This window comes from Protopterus annectens, chromosome 4.part0, assembly GCF_019279795.1.
Source record: "Protopterus annectens isolate FY-2018-M chromosome 4.part0, PAN1.0, whole genome shotgun sequence".
NCBI classification, from domain to species: domain Eukaryota; kingdom Metazoa; phylum Chordata; order Ceratodontiformes; family Protopteridae; genus Protopterus; species Protopterus annectens.
In genome coordinates, this window is record NC_056733.1 from 1,405,430,260 (window position 1) to 1,405,450,342 (window position 20,083).

Below are 20,083 nucleotides of genomic sequence, written 5' to 3' on the forward strand. Positions count from 1 at the left end.
ACCAAGATCCTAGTGGGCTGGACATTTGTGTGTGTTCTTGGGAAACATAATCTGGTTCAGATATCTCTGCAATACTGCCCGACGCTCACACAAAACATCAAGTTGAATCGCACACACAGCCTCCTAAGGGGTCTGAGCAGGCAGAGGTTTCACAACAGTAAGGCATGGAACCAAATGCATATAAAGTGTAACTTCATCAGGTTTTACAACTCTATGGCTTCATGGTCTCTGCCCATGGTTTCTTTGACTGGGAATTTTCATTGGCCACTTGAAGATGAATCTTTCTAGGTATGGCTTACCTGTACAAAGGCCACATGCTTCAGATTCACAGAGGACATAAGTGTTCTAGCCCAAATTACTGAAGTCTTCCCCCTGACAGTTACAAAGTTCTCACTAAAGATTATGAAATATTCCACTCCTGAACCAAATGTTTCTCTCAGTGAAAAGTCTTCTGATGAAATATACCTTCAACAAGCACACTTGTTAGAATGTTTTACCAAGAATGTTTTTGATTCCAGAAATGAGGGTTTTCAACAGAAATTTTTCAGTGTTTAATGGTCAAAATATATGAACAGTAATTAAAAATAAAATAAAAGTATGAAAACAAAAACAGAAGTTCCCAAACTGGGTACTTATTACACTCAGTGTAATCAGAGTGGGAAAAATGGACAGACCCATGCTTAATCATTATTTGTGAAAGAAAAAAAGAACTGCATAATAGTACTATTGGAACATCCTTACTACGTTGTATGTCAGTGCGATGGCTGAGGCATGGGAGAGGAGCTTCACTTATGCTGGACATCTAAGAAAGCTCTGGAAGTTAGACCAAGAGAGTAGATGTCCATCTTTGACTATTACCAGAAGATAAGGTATTAATACCACAGCAGTGATCCTTATGATATAAATCCAACAACAAAGAAAGCAGTTATTCACCTGTCATATCTTACACTGACTGGCCCTGTGCAACAGGTAAATGTTACCTCATTATCCTTGTTAATCCAAAAGACTATGTTTCCTCAGTTTTAGTAACAGCTGAAGACTCACCAGACACCTGTGATAGTCATAAAATGGTGAGGGGGCACCACTAAAAATATTAGCCTCTAATGCCATAAAGTGCTCTACCCTGGTGCTGTAGACATCCATAAACTGTAACAATTTGCCTCTTGGTATGCTTGCTATATGTAAGAACACCATCGATAACATTCTCAACCCCCCCCCAAGTCTGTTCATAAAGAAGCCCTAAAATACAATTTACAATACCACGGTGAGCCAAACGGTGAATAGCAGGTTTTGTACTACTTTGTACATTATCTTGTGAAAACCTTACAATGTCTTTTGGTGCCTCATTTTCCAAGGTCTTTTCCTCCTTTACCACAATCAGAGATGATTTTCACCTCAACACCTAGCAAACTATAATATATCTCATAGTGATGTCAGTAGGGATACCCATCTTACAAGTGGGGGGAAGCACATTATAGTGCCAGAGATTGAAAGCCTTGAGCCAGAATCATCTTAAATGTTGCATTGTGCTACTCCACGTCCATTCATACATCTCCCACACTGTGCTAAAACAATTATCCAGAGATGGAAGACAGACAACTAACAGACCAAACATGGACATGGGTTGACCCATGGGAGACCAATTCAAATCTCAGTCGGTCAGCTTTGGGATACATAGTGGAAGTCCACCACTATGCCCGAAATCAAATAAAGACACCAATCCTATGGAACCAAAATAATAATTCTTGGAATGATTGAGGCAAGGATGTGCCCAATGTAAGATCCACTTTTAATACTGGATGTCACCATAGTCTTGCTTGTGACTGTTAATGGTTAATGACCTGAATGCTCACCTCTTGGTACAAGACAAAGCACTCACTGGCAAGGAGTCACAGGCCATCCATAGTCATGTTGGACTTTGTCTTTCTGCCCTTCTGGTTCCTGCCTAGAACTACAAGATGAATCTTTAAAGCAGTCACTTTCCTGAGCCTCTTACTTTCCTGAGCCTCTTAACTACTGCCACATGATGGGAAATGATAAAAAGATGCATGTCTTCACCTTCTCTTCAAGACACAGTCTACGGTGGGGTTGAAGAATTGACACTTCTGACAGCCAATAACATCATACATTGGCTCAGATTGTGCTTCTCTTGGTCCTGACTATGACATCGTGACCAAATGCATACACAACAGGTCTGTGCTTTTTAAACATCAAATGGAAAAGCATTCCAATGTTCCACACAGGAGAAAATCTGGACTATCTGATTGGCTAGGAAAGGAGTACTCTGAAGCCAATCATCATCACCATCATGATCAACTCCCTTTTCACATTTTGTACATGGGGTCATAGTATCATTCAATGCCACGTTCCTACCTTATTCTATGGTCATGACTGGAGCTCTCTCTCAAAATCCAGCCAGTTCTTTGCTGGATGTCCTCATTTGCTCTTGCCTTCACCAGAATGTCTTCTGCTTTCATGCACATGTGCCTGAACTACCATAACCTGTTCTCTTTGATCTTCTCTGCAACTGGAGCTATCTTGGCTTCTGCTCTGTTGTCCTCACCTTTGTTTATCCACAGTGTGCATCCTACCACCAAGTCTCACGCACTTCATCTCCATCACCCCTAGCTTCCTCAGCTGCTCTAACTTTACTGCCCAGGTTTATGTGCCATACAGTAGTACTGATCACACCAATGTTTTGTACACCTTACTTTTCAGCCCCTTTGGCATTCTTCTGTCATTCACTACCCCTAGCACTCTGCGCCAGTTGGCTGCAGCTTCTTTGATTTTAACTAACCACCTCATTCAGCCTTCCCTTCTCTTCAACCACCCCCTCTTAGATACTTAAAGCTGCTAATCTGTTCCACTGTTTCCCCTTTTCTCTCGGTGGTTTTCATCTTCTTCTGATTGTCCACATTTGCTGCTTTTACAACTGTCTTATTTGTACCCAGTTTCATCCCATGGGCATTCAGTTTTTGCATTCCATTCTTCCATAATTTGCTGAAGTTCTTGTTCACAGATTGCTTGTAATACCACATCATCTGCATACGCACCTTTGTTGATCTGTCCCCTCTGACCTGTTTGCTACATTAGTCCATCACCAGTATGCACAGCAGTGGGTTCAGAGGTAACCCCTCTGAGTCTGAACCATTTGTAGGTTTGTCATTGGAACTTTGCACATAACCTGCTCTATTTCTACCAATGTTTCTGGGGCTTTGAACCATCACAAGACTGTCCAAATCAGCTTTCTTGGGACCTTGTCATATACTATTCTCCAAGTCTAGGAATGCCCAGTTGAAAGCTTTCCTCATCTCTTGTTTCTTCTCAGGTATCTCTCTCACTACAAACAACGGCTTGGTTGTGCTGCATCCTGATCTGAATCCGAACTGCTCATCTTCCATCTTACTTTATACTACTATGCAGATATTGTTTATGAGTTATCCTCTCTAGTGCTTTCATGCAGTGTGACCAGAGCTCAATAATGCCATATTGCCCAGAGCTGTGAATGTCTTCTTTGTTCTAGTAACTGGTACTAAAATGCTTATTCGTCATCTGGGATACATCTTCTACATACTACAATGGGTACCCTCAGGAACAATTTCTCCCCAAAATCATCCAACATATTGATCATACTTGCTGTGACCTCATCTGAGCCTGCTGTTTTCCCTGATTTTATTTTCCTTAGCACTGTTCTTACTTTGTCTAAGATGGGCCGTTCTTCCCCTTTCATCGAAGTCTCTGGCACTACAGCTTCTATGGGTTTCTTCATTCAGAAGCTGCTGGAAGTACTCCTTCCATCTGTCCTTGATGTCCTGTGCACTAGTGAGCAGGTTGTTGCTGGCACCGCTTATGAAGGGTGTCAGATGACTATCTTCTTAATCTTTTTGCCTTGCAACCTGACAGAACTTCTTTGTGTTACCTGCTGAGTTACTTTCCAGAAGCTGGTATAGTGCCTCTGATGAGGTGTTCTTTACTACTACAACTGCTTTCTTAGCCTCTTTGCGATCCCACCTGTATTCCACCTTAACTTGCTGTCTTTTCTATATCTCACTTTTTCCTGAATTCCTTCTTTCTTTTGATAACCTCCTGGACTTCTGCATTTCACCACCAGCTTCCCTTATGTACCTTATTTTTATAACTGGCTCAGACATATATCTGTTCTGTAGTTGTCATACATGTTGTTTTTCCTTTTCTTCATGAGGTAATTCCTTGAACTGGTGTGTTTTCTCTGCAGTCAACATCTGGGACTTTAGCCTAGTCTCTGTTAACCTTAGTGCCTTCTCTGACCCTTGCCTGCAGCTAATTGTGGCCACCATTAGTTTATACTGTGATCAGACTGTTTCACTGGGGGTAACTTTGTAATCTCAGAGTCTACCCCAATACCTTTTCCATAACAGGAAGTCTATCTGACTTGCATGTTGGCCACTTTTGTATATGATCTTGTGACTGTCTCTCTTGCTAAACCATATGTTTGGCAAAATTAAGCCATATTCCAGACAGAGGTCTAGAATCGTTTCTCCTTCTTTATTCCAGGATGTCCAGCCTCCTCCTTACCATCATGTAATCCACTTCCAGGTTGTGTCCGGTCAGTGAACCTTCAATGAGTGTAGCAATCCTTAGCTCAGGTTTGGTAGGCTGATTGGGTTTACGTCCAGCTTTCACTCAAGAGCTTTCCCAGGTAATCCACACCAGCCAGCCAGTAGCGTATTGACACAGGGCTGGTGAGCTTTACGGCAGGCATATACTGGTCAACAGAGGTATACAGACTCCGCTCACCATTAGCATGGGTCCCTGGGAAAGGTCAGAGTAGGCTGGATCCTCAACCCACTTATCCCTGGCAAATACCCATGCCCATTTTCAGCAACATTAGTCAACACGACCAAATCATCTAGAGCTAATTTTTACTCTCTCGATTAGCCTGCCCTGACACAACACACAGTCTGTGATCTATGCTCACCATTCTAAAGGATATGCAGCACCACAGATGATGCTTAAAGCGGATGGCCTATACAACTCTTTACCCAACAGGCACTGCTTAGAGTCTGTGCTTCTTCCCAGGACTCCTTTCAGTTTTTGAGTGAGTTTGAGATTTAAACATGCAGCATGTTTTTTGGGGGGGGTAAGGGTGGAAGGAATTTCACAGAGACAAAGGGAGAACATGCAAATTCCACACAGACATTGACCGGAAGTCAGGATCAAATACCTTGTGCATGGGAGGCAAAGACCTTAACCGTTACACCAACTGTGTCTGAAGGCATTGTTTGACAGCTAGCACAAAAGGCTAAGGCTCAAAATTATTAATGAATTGTCTTCTATAACCAAATGGCACAGGGTTTGATTCTTTCCACCTCAATTTGCAAACTATGTGACTTTACTCAAGTCACTTAAGCAGACAGTGCTCCCAAGTTGCCCCATGAAAAGACACACTTGTGTCCAGTGGGCTTACCTGGTTAACAAATGCATAAATAATGTGCCAAAAAGCCAAACATGGGCCTAAACAGGTATGAAGTTCTCTACAGTGGAAGCTCAATATTCTAAGAAAAAGAGATAAGACTGGTCACAAGAAATGTGTCAAGTGTTCCCGCTGCTGCAGAAGACATGCCAATCTATGATTATTTTTACTATTCTTATTCCGCTCAAGGCAGCCTGTGACTATTACTACCAGGACACCATTAAAACTCTGGCCAGGCCACACCCTCAGTTCAATGTTAGTATTTACAGGAATGCTCTTCTTACTTATGTCCCATCATAATCCGCCATAAAGTACATACTCCATCTCTTTATGGTACTCCTGCTCTACTGACAGAAGTTACTTATTTTACCGACTGGCTGCTTCTCCTGTTCTCAAATACTAATTAGTAAAAACTACAAGAAAACCCTAACCAAGCTATTGTTTTCACTTTGTGATATTTAAACCTCCTGTGACAGAGGCCCAGGGTGTATATCCAAATGACCTCTTAAGGACATCAAGTGTTTCAGCTATATGGCTTCTGAATGCCCATGAATTTTCCTTTTCTTTCTTTCTTTTTTTTTTTAAGTTTTTATGGATACATTCAGGCCAATAAAGCCAAACCCCACTAGCTGTGGACATGCATGTTTCGGTCTTCTTATGAATTTGTCAGCACAGCATAAGTGGGCTGCTTGGCTTTACTTTAGAAACACAGAGCCTTTAAACCCAGCTGATCATAACAATCTGCATATATACCATCGGACTCTATTACATGAGGTTTAACATATCACACAGTGAAAACTCTAGCTTGGCTAGATTTTCTTGCGGTTTTACTAATAGGCGAGTCTGTTCTCAAATACTTGTAAAACACCTGAAGCACAGACTTCCACAAGACAATTATTACACTCTTCTATGTGTAGCTTAACCATTATGTATTTGCAAACAAGGTTTACTCCATCCCTCCGCATTGCCGTTTCAAGCTACACCAGCAAATGGACTACAGCTCACTTCAATGTGTCTCTCTCTTTAACATACTATACTATGAAAGTATATTTTGTCTCCAACTGATTAGAATCCTTGTTAATTGTTGCAGAATATGTACTTTGTATCTATTAATAAATCAACAATGCCCATTTTAAGTTCCAGATAATTAAAGATACTCCTATGCAGGAATACAGAGTAGCTGTTGTAAAAAAAAGAAAACATCTACCATATATCCAGACCACACTTTTTCAAAAATAAAATTGTGTATCTTTCAATATAAGAATCAAAAACATTTAGAAAATGGCCTCTGACTCGGTGTAATGACAGCCTATGCAATATGTTAAGCACCAGCCAGTCCAGAAATAATACAAATTCTACAGCAAACTCCTAAAAAAGGTTTCTGCTGACATAACTACCTGATCACATGGTCTAATTTCCATATTAATAGCATCACCTCCACCTGTGGGAAAGAGGGATAAAACCTTAATTACAGCCCAGGTGACATGAGTTCAACTTTGGATTGCAATTGCACAGGCAGGGAAAATGGACATGCCTAGCCTGGGGGCTCCTACCCAGCTTGCATTGATGCTCTAATGAATAGGCCTCAGCTGGACAGTGTAAGCCCAGCATCATACAGAGAACTGGTGCTGGGAAGATATAGAATTAGTTGCATGAGTTGGTGATGCTAGCCCTTTTCAGGGCATGTGGGATAACATGCATGCATGAACAGAGGGGCACAGGCAGCCATGTCACCATCTGGGGGTGGGTTTAGGCCATAAAATGAAAAATGCCACTGTTAGGTTATCAGTGACAGCACAAAATATCATCAAGACTGTCTGGTGACATCTGTCGACAGACAGTGTAATTAATGTCTTTTGAAAGGAAAATGCACTTGTTATGGTAGGTAGGAACAAGGGTAAAAATCATAACAAAAAAAGGCATCATCTGCTTCAATTTGAAATAAATACATAACATATTCAGTAAAGAAAAGAACAAATGCAAATACAACCAAAATGTTATAGTAGTATTAGTCACAGAATACGAACCTCAGAGGGCTTCTTCTCCTTCTGTCTTGCCCAGTTGTTCTTTGTAGTCACTGTTTTGGAACTTTTTGACCACGAAGTTACATGGCCTTAAAGAGAAGGAAATACAAAAGAACAATGAATGAACACTAGAAAAACATTATCTTTTTTTATCCATCAGGAAAAGCAGATTATTTTAAATGTAGAGAGATTCAAAATTTATACTAGCCCCTGTGATACCCTGTGTTAACTGTTAATCTGCCTCTGGGAGGGCAGCCATCATGCTGTTCTTATAGACATGACAACACATGTCTACTGCCTACTAATTATTATCTTTATAATGTTGCACTCCTGACTCACAGATGTACTGAGGAGGTTAAAAGTATAATTATGTAGCAGATGTCCTGTCCCTGTTCATTTCCTTTCAATTTCCTAAAGCAAATGGAAAAGCACGGCCGCTGAACAATTTCTGTGTTGTACACCTTACGCAGAGTAAGAATCTTCTATCCTTGGGGAAAGTTGGTACCTCTTTATCCTGCATCACTGATGCTCCCTGGGGCTGCCTGCACTGCTACACCATATCACATTTTCACTGCATGAACAGCTGTGATGCAGTTTACTGGACTTCTCTCTTCTGCAACAAAACACAATGTTAAGGCAGAGGAAGGCATGCATCAGCAACTCAGATTAATACATCTCATATCTCTCCAAATGCACTCCCTTCTCTGCAGAGCAATTATGAATGAGAAGGAGCCTTCACACAGTATTTACTCAATGGGCTCTACTTTACAAAGGTACTTCTGTTAAGGTTACAACTAATGATATAGCTGGCATCAAAAGTCCAGCAAATACTATAAAATTAGCATACATATATATGTCTGTGTATGCATGTATATATATATATATATATATATATATATATATATATATATATATACACATACATACACACACACACATACATGTACATAGATACACACATGCAAACATGCACTTGCATTTACACCAGTATGTACAGAGATCTACTGACATATATTGCAGGATATACAACATGTCTCACATGCCTTAAACAAAACATTACTTTGCACTTTTGAATCATTTAGTATCTGGTGCTTTCCCTGTGGTTAACCCATTCTATGCAATTCCAGTTACATTAAGATACATGAATGAGAAAAAGCATGGCTTACAAGCTTTTCCTGACAGACTGCAGTGCAAGCAGAACGATGCTTCTTAGTTCTCAGTCAGTTATATAAGCAAAGTACTAACCACAGCAGGCTACTAACATGATCTGAACCTTGCTTTTGTAACAAATTTGGGGGATGGAGCACATACTCTGACTAATTCAATTTATTCTTCTTTCAGCTTTTCCCGGTTAGGGGTCGCCACAGCGGATCATCTGTCCGCTCATGATTGGCAGTGGAGTTTTACGGTGTCGAGTTGCCAGCCCGGCACCCAACCTTCCACAGAAGGCACACACACGCACACACTCACACCTAGGGCCAATTTACAGTGTCCAGTCCACCTACTGCATGTCTTTGGGATGTGGGAAGAAACCGGAGCACCCGGAGGAAACCCACGCGACCACAGGGAGGACATGCAGACTCCGCACAGAAGGCACCCCAGCCGAGAATCGAACCAGAGAACCTCTTGCTGTGAGCCATAATATGACTAATTCAACAAAGCAGTAAAATAACTGGAGATTGCTCAATGCATACAGATTAGGGGAAAAAACAGATATGAGTATTCATCAGATCAGGCAATCTCTGACCGGATCTTCTAAAGTGATTGAACAGCTGGCTAGATCATTTTTGTTTCCTCACACATGGCTCTAACCTGAAATTTGAAAGAAACTGTTTAGGGCAAACACATACCACACTTTTCAAACAAGCAAATACTAAACGTTAAGGGAAAAAAAATTGCAGAAATATGTACTAAACAAAACTGATTCCAATATACTGAAGAAAATAGACAACATGAAGGTTTAATGAAATTATATGCAAGTTTTACATGATTACAAAATATATCTCAAAGCTAAAACATAAAAAAAAAAATCAATACCTTAAAATAACAATTAAATGACATATTTTGCTTAAAGAATGTGACAGTCACACAACCGTTTCCTTTGAATTTTAAACATTAAAATAAGAAGTTTATCTTCCACCAAAACAGGCACAGGAATTATAAAATGTTAAGTGCTCTATACAGGCAGTTAACTGTAAGTGATGAACAATATGGATACATTGCAGAGTTAACAAAGGTGAATATCTGTGCTCTTAATGTTGACTGTGTTAGACGCTATTCACTCAGCTAGTTAACTTTTATTGTGACCAGCCTTCCATCTACCTCCTCCCCCAAAAGCTCAGTATTTCTTAAAGAGTGTTCTTGGGATTTTGCCTGTTAATGGGAAATAATCAGCCAGACTTTAGACGAACAGAAATGATCTTGTCTCTTAAACATTAGGAGGATTTTGTTTTTTTTTTTGTTGCAAAATGCTTTTATTCATTTTATAACACAATAACGTAACAGTATAGCAAGAAAAAAAAACTATATACAATGTCCATAACAATTAAAAAAGCCATATATGTAGGAGAACACTTAATATTTCTCTAACAGATTACACAATTTTGTCCAAACAATTAAATGATGAGTTATGTTGTTAGTCCTTGCTTTTATAGTAGCAATCTCATTCTTACAAATGTATTTCACAAGATGAATAAACTCAGCTTTAAACTCAGGAGAAGATTAGGATTTCCAATTTTTAGTAACAATTTTCCTTGCTTTGCAGCATTAAGAGGATTTCTGTAGGACTCCGGAGCTTTAACAACAGAGCTCACTTCTTAACACTATCATATTGATTACTGTTTGATGTTAACGCCTGTTTTTTTATGGTCAAGCATACCAAGAGGCAAATAAATGACACAGATTACCCTGTGGGCAGGCTGTTGGTGGTGCATACTCTTGCAAACCAACTCCTTATTCTTACAACCCACCAATGTTTATTGCACTAACGACCAGAGTGACTATTAAAACTGCGTAGTACTTCATGCCACAAATCTTTAGCAACTGCAAATACAAAACTCACATAAACTGGGAATACCTGCTTCACTACTGCTAGTAAGCACTTTACTGTGATAGTCATTTAAAATCAGAGACTGTCCTAGCATACAGCCAGGTAGTGTGAGACCATTACTCCTTCTACTTAATTCACTAAGGTAAGGTAAACGCATGCAGGAAAAAAAATACTCATAACATGCTGTGCTATCATTAAACAGCACTGGGCATATTTCAAGCAAGGAGGGATGTGTGCACTGTACAGGAATTCCTGGAGATCGTCCGATATGGTGAATTCCCACACGTTTGTCATGTCTTCCTTCAACAGACCATATGCAGTGAAAGGAATACATGGGGAGTTTCCCAAATAATGGTATGGGTGTAAGGAGATATATAGTTAAAGCAGGTCATCAGGTAAGGAAGACCTAAAGAACAACAAACTCAAAGAATGGTCTTCTCATGAAGCGGAGGTCCAGGCTACATTTCTTTAAGTACCTAACCCCGGGCAATCATGACACAAATGTTTTCCAGAGTATATTGGAAAAATGCATTATAAACAGTCACAGCAATGCTGAATGAATTGATACATATTGCACAAAAACATATTAAACTTCAGGTGACCAAAGGTGGTGCACACGGCAAACCATCTGGAAGGGTCGGTGTGGTATAAGCAACATTGCCTCTAAGCAAAGAAACTGAACAGCAGTCAATGCTGACTCTGGAGAGGCAGGGCCACTCATTTTTAGTGGATACTTCTGCTAGAACAAGACATGTTCCTAGCTATTGAAGATTTGTTCTATATAAGCAGGAAACTGGGGTGGCATGGATGATTGTGGGAATGTCAGTTATATTTACAATTTTAATGAACTATTACCTCATTTTTAGCACCCAGGAAGAAAAGCAGGAGATCAGCTGAAAGGATGAGTGACAGCTTGGTAGCTGCTTTGGGGAGAAAAAAGGAAAGGGAGAAATCCAACCTTTATGGAAGATGGTGAATTTATGTAAGATCCAACAGCTCAAATATCTTCTACACTAAGGTTTGGATACAAGGCACAACAGCTTCCAGGACACAAACCTCTAATCAATTAGGCCAGCTTGTCTAAAAGAAGTGTGTGGCAGCAGGTCCAGTCATGAAGCTGGGTCCAAACACAGAGGCAGTCTTCCAATGAGGTTGCAGACGAAGGATTCCTTTCAGAAATTTGTTCAGCAGTCTACAATGAATCAAAAGCTTATCTTCCAAAAGGTTATACTAAACTTACATGGCTGAACTAGGTATTTTGACAGTGCATTAACAAATGTCTATAACTAAAATAGATAACTAAGATAGACAAATCTCCAGTTTTGCCTCATCAAAGGTGATCCTTGACATTTTAAAGGGCATCTAACTGTTAACATTAACAAGAAAGTTTTGTCCATAAAAACAGCAATGGAGAAGCATAATATGGAACTCAAAGCAAATGGCTGCAACAACTGCAGTTCTACTCAAAGTAAGGAACTGCAACTCTGTGGAATAGAGGCTGTAGCTCAAGGAGGACATAAAAAAACTGAAGCTGCAGGAATACTTTACATTGGAATAGACTGCTTGAACAGAGAAAGGGCCAGGAACTCACTGGATTCCCGAGCGCAGAGCTACAGACACTACTCGAAAAGAGATCATCAGTCATCCTGGTATGGTAGCATAGCGTTTCTACTAGAATAAGGATTAATCTGCTAAGGCACCCAATTATGAAGATCTTGGACACTGAAGATGTATAAGCAAGGAATTTAGGGGAGCATCCAAGATTGCTGGAATTTCAGTTAGATTTACTCTGGGCCACTACAATAAACAATTTCATCCTTTATACCAATGACACAGTACTACGAAGGAAGGAGTATTTCAAATAAAGCTCTGCCTTCCTGCAGCTAGAAGGAGGGTCACCCTGTAATATGCCAGGGCCTTTAGTCCCAAATGTTAAATAATGGCAGAAATGACTGTGGAATGCAGACAACTGAGATCCACCTCTGTGATGCCAGATGAGCAAGCTTTTTAAGGAAAGCTGATCACAGTACACTGTAGGATCTTATTCCTCCAGAAAACACAAGGATCAATAAAGAACTCTTCTCTTCAGCTCCCCCCTCACCCACCCATGGACAAAAGATCCCTGCAAGATAGAAGATGAAGAAGAAAAGGAGAACAGTATGGAGTTTACTACCCTGAATGCATACCCATGTTCATAGGTTCATAGGTTCATACTAGGCTATCTGCCCTAGGGCATTTATAAGCCTACCCAGGTGAAGTGGAGTGACTGGGGAAGGGCATACTGGACACGATCAGTGGGGCTCAAGCTGTGTATGGAAGTCTATCTTCACTGCAACAAACTTTAAGGCCTATTTTTTTTTGCTTTACTGCTAACTCTCAGTTTAAAGAGAAGTCCTGTTGGCATACATCGTCACTCCTTCGTCTCTTACTCATGGGTATAATGCAAGTACTAGTTTGCCTATGATAGATGAAATGATTTAAGGTACTAAAGTAGCTGGTTCTGCATAAATTACAAAAAGGTGAAGTGCAAACAGTAAATGCTGAGGGTTCTCTGCACAAGCTACCTAGAACAGCCATGTGCAATTCTGGCTTAGCATGCCAGCTACAGAGATATTTATATACGCTTGGTGATTTCACTTACGGGAACACAGAATTGCCAGACGTATGCTTCAGATCTTTTCTAACACTTTATCGTTTCTGCGCCAGTAACATGCAGATGAAAGGGAGACTGGAAAAGACTGACATATAGTGCAACACGGCTGGACAAAATTAAGTGTTTAAGTGTTTTCCATGTGTGAGTGTACATACATTACACATACACGTGTGCGCACACACACACACACACACACACACACACACACACACACACACACACACACACACACACACTATATCCATACAGCAACAAAGTTGGTCTTTGCACCCATTAATCAATAAGAATGAAGGATGGCCTCTACATCTGGAAATGAGTAGGTCTGAGTCCATTTTATGACTAGCATGTTCCAACAGAATTTACAAACCTGTCACTTGTGGATTTCAAATGTCACTTTGCAAAATATGTTTTTATACAATACTGACAAGTGCTTGGTAATGCATGTGTGATGGCACAGGCCGATTATTATTAGTTTGTGGCATCAGATGGAATTAACAGACTGAAGCTACAACTCCACAATCTGCACTGCTGATCAAATTAATATGCAAACAGCAACTGACTTTAAGCGAGTATGGCAAATGTGCACTACTACTTTTGGTTACATACCCGAATATCATTTAAACTGAACATCTGCTGAGCAGACTTACAATCACTGGCTTTGCGGGATTTCTCATCCCTGTTTCTAGCACGAGTAATTCTAGTGCTAAGTTAGCAACAGTAACTGAAATCAGGCCAAGAAAAATTTGGATTGCGCACACACAAACACACAAGTGCAGGCATGAGTGCAAGCACACAGTTCCCTGGAAGGTCAAGGACAATATCCTAATGCCAGTGCCCACTTCCCTGTCTTTACAGTAACCTGTAGTACTGTAATGAAATTGCCAAGTAATGCTTGTAAGCAGTAAATACGCAACTTTGCGCTGCAAATCATACTAATTTTGCAATTTGCTGTACTGCTGCACCTGGGTTGTGGCTGAAAAGGGTCCTTGGACCAGCCCACCTAACTGGCCAACAAACACAATAAGATAAAATAAAATAAAATAAAATAAATGCTGCAACCAGCTAGACCAACCTAGTACACCAATAACAGAATTACTGTTCACTCTTAAAATAAGCCAACTATAACAGAACTGTTTGGTAGTTGTGGATGGAACAGATATTCTTCAAAAGGATTATGTCAACAGATAAAAGGATTATGTAAACACTGATAAATATACCACCATCCATAAGCTACTGAAACTTTATAGTAAATCTCCACTGTGAATGAATGAATAAAATTAAGCAGTAGAATATATGCTGCTAAATATATGCTGTACAAATAATTGCACAGGAAAATAAAACAGGATATAAAAAGACAGATGGCAAATAGAAAGCCAAGTACAGCCATGTAGTTTAAATGACGTGTTTATCAGGCATGTCTGAATGGGCAAGGGTACCCATTTTCAGTGGTGGTCCAGAAAAAAGTTAAAGTATAGCCAATAATATTAAGATAATCACAAGCATAAGTAAAGTGCAAGGTGAATAAATGATTTAATACAGTCGCATTAGGAAAATAAAATCAATGAATTATTGGCAAAGACATACAAGCAGAATAACATAGTTGCTATAGGAAAAAAAAAATAAAAAGAATCCTTAACTGGAAAATACATTATAACGTTAGAGTAGAATGATATGTACGTATTTGGTATATTAAATAAGGTGGTTGAAGCTGTAGGAAAGGACAAAGAAAAGAGCACACCAGTGAATTAAGACTTTGAAAAGACAGAAGATTAGGACATGAGGACAGAAATGTATAGAAGATGTAACAGAGAAAATCAACAGAAGAATGTAAACAAGGATGTAGTAAGAAAATAATGGATTAAATGAAATAAACAGCAGTCTACTTAACGGCAATCTACTTAACGCCGAATGTGTGATAAGACACCTTGGGACCCAGGTGGACAGTAGTCTCTCCTTTGATAATCACATCGCCACAGTAGTCAGGAAATCCTTCTATGTGGCTCACCTCTTCACAAAAGGGTTCTCATCCAGGAAAAAAAGAGGTCATTGCTCCCCTCTACTCGGTACTCATTAGACCCATTATAGAGTACAATGCCCCTTTTGAAATGTACCTCACAAGACATCTGCAGCAGCTGGAAAGGCCACAGAAGTACCTCACAAAGAGGATTACTGGCCTCAGACAGATGCCCTACACGGACAGTCTCAAAAAACTCCAGCTTTACTCTGTAGCATATCGCCTACTCCGAGGACATCTCTGCCTAACATGTAAAGCTATGTTAAACCCAGAGCTGTTGGACATGCTACACCTAAAGAAATCCCAATCCCTCCGAGCTACACGCTCTAGGGACCTAAACCTTGTCACCACAATAAACAAGACATGCTGCAGGGATAGATTCCTGTCCCAGAGACTTCCCATACTCTGGAACAAGCTATCCATCTATGTCAAGCACAGTTCCTCATTAGCAATCTCCAATAAAAATCTTGAGGAGTGGATGGGAAATAGGAAATACATCCCAGGGATCACTTCTATGGCTCTGCTCGATAGGGGCACAGGAAATTAACTTTCTTGGGTGGCACAAGCCAGGGAACCTTGTTGGCTAGTCTTACTTAAGCCCTTGGGCCAATAGCCTAGTACCTACCTATGAACCAATGAAATAAACTCAGGAACTACCTCCAAATGCAACTGTACAACCACGTACTGAACAAAATGACTAGGACTGGTGCAGACAAGGATGACTTCCAACACAGCTCGAACAAAATACTTCTTTTATTGTATAAAAATATATAAACATCCACTGGTTAAGCGCTTTCAACTGTCAACATACAGTCTTCCTCAGTTCTGCCACAGAACAGCAGTCACCAGAGGTTTGTGAACCTGAAGAATGTGGGATGCCTGCAGCAAAGGGAAGTAACCTGGATAAAATAATTTAGGTTATACAAGGTACCGTATCCAAATGGCAGTCTATAAATTCCAAAACTTGCACTGATTCCATGAAGACTTTTTGTGATTCATTGTAATGCTTTAGAACAGGCACAACCAGAGTATGAGCCTCAAACCTTGCTGAGAGATGTTCTCATAGGAGCAGTGAGATACCAATCATCCAGGTACTGAAAAACCTGGAATCCTTGCAGCCTGAGCCAGGCTGCTACTACCACCATACATTTGGTGAACACACCAGGAGCTCTGGCAAGATCAAAAGGCACGGCTCAAAACTCTTAATGACTGGTCCCCAGCTGAAAAAGCACAAATCTCCTGAACTGCCTTGCAATCTTTGTGCAATGGTAAGTGTCCTTGAGATCTATCAAGCACATCCAATTTTCCTTCCTCAGGAGAGATAGAATGGGCAACAATGTGACCATATGGAAGTAGATCTATATGACAAAACAGTTCAATTTGCTGAGATCCAAAATTGGCTGATGTCCTTGTCCTTAGAACCAAAAAGGATCTGGAATAGACAGATCCTTGCCGTTGTGGTGGGATCTCTTGGATGATTCAAGTGGCCAATAGTTTTCAGATTTTGACTGCTGCATCTTTTCTATGATGGGCTGGTACATCTGGGAGGGATTTTTTTCAATTCATTTATGGCAAATGAAAAGGGAATTGTAAAGCCTCTGAACATAACCCTTAACACTCATGCATTTGAGATTATGGTATCCCAAGCTTTTGAGTGGACAGCCAAGCCACTCCTGGCTGCCACTAGAGGACGGCAGTTGGAAAACTCTTCAGGTATGCTGAAAAGATATCCTGAAGAAAATCTACAGAATCAGGGCTTCCGTGAAGCCACCACTGCCACATGAATGGCATACACTATGGCCACACCCTCTGCCATGAAGGGAACCTTCTCCAGGAGTGTCATGGAAAGGCTGCTGTGCTTTAAGAAAAAAAAGAAACAGACACACAGAGTTTTTTCCCCTTTCCGATTCCTAGAAAAGAGTTGAACAAAGCACACTTCCACGGCAGGAAGAATCTTTCCATCTTGCTCACTCCTGATTAACATCCCTTAAACCTTTGGGCCAAAAAGGGAAGAGCCACTGAAAGAAGCACTGACAAAGCACACTGTAAAGTAGTCCACAACATTGTACAAGTACATCCAGGCATGTGGAAAAACTGCAACAGGGTACTCTGCAGTGTGAGATGTGCCATCGACTGTGTTGAATGACAACTGCATGGATACATTAGTGATAAACTGCATCATTGAAAAACGAAGCCCCAAGTGTCTTTTGAGTCTCTTGGGACTTTACTACATTTGGCACTTCAGATACTAGGTCTCTCTGAAGTCTTGTCAAATGATCCAGGTAGTTGAGCATGCATAACGAAAATATTGAAGAGATATATGCTTGCTTTCTCACAGGTTCAAGAGCCAGAGACTCCCTGTTGGGCAAATGGACTGAAGAACTCTCTTCTGACATATCCTTTTTCATGGCAGTTGCTACCATGATCGCATCAACTGCTTTACCTTTACTCTAGTGCGGTCTGTCCTTAGGTGGGGCTAAAATCCTATCTTGTTTCCTGGGGAGTGGTTCCACCACACTGAGTTTTCTCCAAGCTGCCAGGCTGATAAGGGCATCCGGGGGGGGGGGGGGGGGGACACTGCCTAGGATGTGGCTGGGCCTGTGCCAAAGGCCTCCAGAAATGCTGACTCATCTGGGGAGAAGGCTTTTGTGTTTCATCCCCCATGTTGTCTCTACAATGCCATATGATCGCAAAAAGAGGTGGTGTTGCAGAAGGATTTGAGGGAGCCCTCTTCTTCATTGAGGTCAGCATCCTCAGTGAGGAATTCATGAGAAGAATCCATATGGTTCCTCTTGCACCTATTCTTACTGTGCCCCCCTCCACCGGAGAGTCCATAGGACACCAAGCAGACAATGGATGGCCCTGATGGCAGGGACATTTGGGGACCAGAAGGGGCACTCTGTCCCAGAGACAGTTAAAATGCATCTGCAGGACCAGAAGTAGGGGAAGGGTTAGGATCTGAAACTGCCCCCAACCGTCCTTCCTCTGAATGAGACAAAATCCTCTCCACAGTAAAAGGCCAAAGCAGAAACCGGACTACCAGATCCCGCACTTCTCAAATCAGAGAATCAAAATGAAACACCGTGTCCTGTGCTAACTCAGCCAGCTCTAATGTTAGGATTAGGGCTGAACTGCTGAGGGCCGAAGCACTGAGTGTCAGGGTTAATTCCGAAACCCAGAAGGTCAAACACAGCCAAAGAGCTATGGCCCCAAACCCTCAACCTTGAGGCATGCTCAGCTCCAACAACTCTGGAGTGAAGAATGCCAAACAAAGAGCCAGTACCTGAAGAGGCCAAGCTGTTGGAATAGCAGATCGAGGAAGACCCACAAAGTCTGGAGCCGGTGGAACCTAAGGGAGGTAAGGGCAACAGTATGAGACCTCAGGCAGTGGTGCTGAGGACACCTGAAGGATCCACAATTGGATCTGGGTCTGCAAAAAAGGAATGCATCAGCTGTTCCAAGTCTGACAGATTCATGCACCCATCTGATCAGACAAACCTGGCAGAAGATGCCACCAATGGAAGTTTGGAAGTCCTCCTTCCAGGGTTAGAATTGCTCAAATGGATCTGACCTGGAGAAATTTGGATCCAGGAAGGATAGGGGGAACAGTCCAGGGAAAACTGTTCCGGTGCAACTGGTGAAATAGGGATATACAACTTACCCAAATTAGAAGAATCCTTAGCCAAGAATGGACTGGGGATGCTAAGGGTGAGAGATTTACATCTCCCCAATACAAGCAGTCCAGGAGACAGCATTGCCCCTGTGTTATTGGAGCCAAAGGCACCAAAGGTCAATGAACCTTTGGCTGTGACTGATCTACAGCTGATGAGGCAGACTACTTGCAGTCCCCTCAATCCTGGGATTGAGACTTCGGGTACGTGTTCCAGGACCACTCTCTTTCCCTCTTCTCAAGTTTTTACTGGCAGAAGGAGAGGAAGAAAGACAATGCAGCTGGAGGGAGCATCCCTTTAATAAGCAAATTGGCCCAACGCTCACTGACAACTTGGGTTCCAAAGTAAACAATGCCAAAACAATAGACACAAAGGTCATGAGGCGTCGTGCGAGGATATCTTGTGCCTACAAAGAAATCTTGATGAGTGGATGGGAAATAGAAAATTCACCCCGGGGATCACTCCAGTGGCTCTACTCGACAGAGGCACTAGGAAGTAAGGTCGGGCGGCACGATGCCAGGGTAATTCTATGGACTAGGCTTGTAAAGGCCCCACAAACATTAGCCTAGTACACACCTATGAACATATAAGCCACATATTTCTTGAAAATATTCTCCTTCTCTTTCTCCATCCTAGAAAAAAGGCAACAACTATACACTACAATACTTAGAAAAACACACTACCTACAACTATATATTAAGAAAAACAACAACCACCACACCAACCCAGCTACCTAACTACTTACTGCACCAACAGAAAAAATACTCTCACTAAAACAGACTAAAAAAAACTAAAACTAAAGCCTACACCTACTAAACACTAATAACAAAACTTCTAGGATTACTACAACAGCTAAAATAACAGACCAAGGATACAATGAGTGGAGCTCGCAGGCCACAACTCACTCTCGAAGGCGGAAACAGAAACGTTGGAGATCCTGGGCTGAAGACTAAACTGGACAGCATTGGATCTAATAAACCAAAGGTTAAAGCTAGACGGAAAAGACTACATCAGATCTGCATGTTTTACACAGCTTGTTGCTTTCCTAAACTCAAGTGACTTTTTTTTGGAAACACTAACAAAAAACAAAGTTTGAAGATTAAAGGTGAATTTCAAGTTAAGCTACTTGCTGGACTGTCATACTGTAGGGCAGTAATTCCAAATTTCATATGAAAAGCTTGCTATTTTTCATACTGGTCCTACATAATCACGTTAATCGG

General features: G+C 41.2%; 1 protein-coding gene across 1 annotated transcript in view; it reads right to left on the reverse strand.

The window, feature by feature from the left end:
* The window catches only part of JADE2 (jade family PHD finger 2), a 1,051,451-nt gene that overhangs the window by 906,939 nt on the left and 124,429 nt on the right, over window positions 1-20,083 (reverse strand). Inside the window, exon 3 of the mRNA XM_044069238.1 lies at window positions 7,480-7,565. Coding sequence (XP_043925173.1) covers window positions 7,480-7,565 — 86 coding nt within the window. The remainder of the gene's footprint in view (window positions 1-7,479; window positions 7,566-20,083) is intronic.